This window comes from Helobdella robusta (genome assembly GCF_000326865.2).
Source record: "Helobdella robusta unplaced genomic scaffold HELROscaffold_1918, whole genome shotgun sequence".
NCBI classification, from domain to species: domain Eukaryota; kingdom Metazoa; phylum Annelida; class Clitellata; order Rhynchobdellida; family Glossiphoniidae; genus Helobdella; species Helobdella robusta.
Window position 1 is genome coordinate 1,677 of NW_008704044.1, and position 1,290 is coordinate 2,966.

Here is a 1,290-nt window from a genome sequence, read left to right on the forward strand (position 1 = left end):
CTACCCTAACCCTTAGGGGCTTTACAGGGTTCATGGAATTGTACATTTTATAGAATTTCATAGTTATACAGAGTTCTATAGGATTTATCGAGTTTGTTAGAGCGAGTTTGTTCGTCAGCAACTGTAAATATCAAACTTTTGAGAAACAATGTCATATTCGACAACTATATTTCAAGCAGAGTGAGTTCAACAGAGTTGTATTGAGTATTATAAATTTTTATAGAGTTTAATATTTTTCAAACTTTCCAGAAACAATTTTATCTTCAACATTATACAAAACACTTCAGAAACTAACTTTGAAACTCTTCAGAAACCATTTTCTCATCAAGCCCTTCAGCAACTATTTTCATTGCAATGATATTTCAATTTCCTTAGGAACAACAGCAAGCGATCTTTCTAAACAATGGTTCACTCGTCAGCAACTGTAAATAAATATCAAACTATCATGAACAATGTCATATTCCATAACTCTATTTCAAACTCATCAAAACAAAACTACAACTTCTTTTCCGAAACAATGGCACATTCTTCAGCAACTATCTATCAAACACTTCACTAACCTTATGAAACTCCATAACTCTATTAAAGCTTAAATTTAAATCTTATCAAACGCAACTTAGTACCGCAACCGAATGTTTCCATATTAAATTTAACTATTAAATTATTATAATAAATTAAATTAATATTAAATTAAAAACTAAATTTAAACTAAACTTAAAACAAAATCATAAACGACTAAAACTAGAGCTTTTCAGTCTGTATTTATAGGCTTCTTTCCATACATTCTCATCAGCGTATATGCCAAGTCATTAATTAAATAATGAAAAACTATGAATACATATTTTTAGACCTCTTTTTAACGCTGATTGGTTTGAAACGAAAAATTACGCCATAATGCTGTTAAGTTTGTAGTAAGTATACATTTTTTGACAATCCTTTAAAACGTGTTTACTAATTGTAGTTCGCTAAAAAAATCACGCCACGCTCTACAGTTCAATGCTTCAAATTTGTCAAATTCCTTAAATGCACACAGATGCTGAAAAGGCTAGACCCACTAAATTACAATTCTGAACGGCAACGGCAATTTGTGATCAGAGTAATGAAATCAAGCCACTATTCAGCAATTATTTTCGTTGCATCGATATTTCAATTTTTCTCAGAGACAATAGCAAACGATCTTTCTAAACAATGATTCACTCGTCAGCAACTGTAAATAAATATCAAACTTTTAGAAACAATGTCATATTCGACAACTATAGTTCAAACTCATCAAAACAAAATTCCAACTTT

At 30.2% G+C, this 1,290-nt stretch overlaps 1 protein-coding gene across 1 annotated transcript in view; it reads left to right on the forward strand.

The window, feature by feature from the left end:
- The window catches only part of HELRODRAFT_184674 (hypothetical protein), a gene marked incomplete at both ends in the record, with an annotated part of 1,753 nt that extends 1,325 nt beyond the window's left edge, over positions 1-428 (forward strand). The window contains one exon of the mRNA XM_009016902.1: positions 288-428. Coding sequence (XP_009015150.1) covers positions 288-428 — 141 coding nt within the window. The remainder of the gene's footprint in view (positions 1-287) is intronic.
- Between the last annotated feature and the right edge of the window lie 862 nt (positions 429-1,290).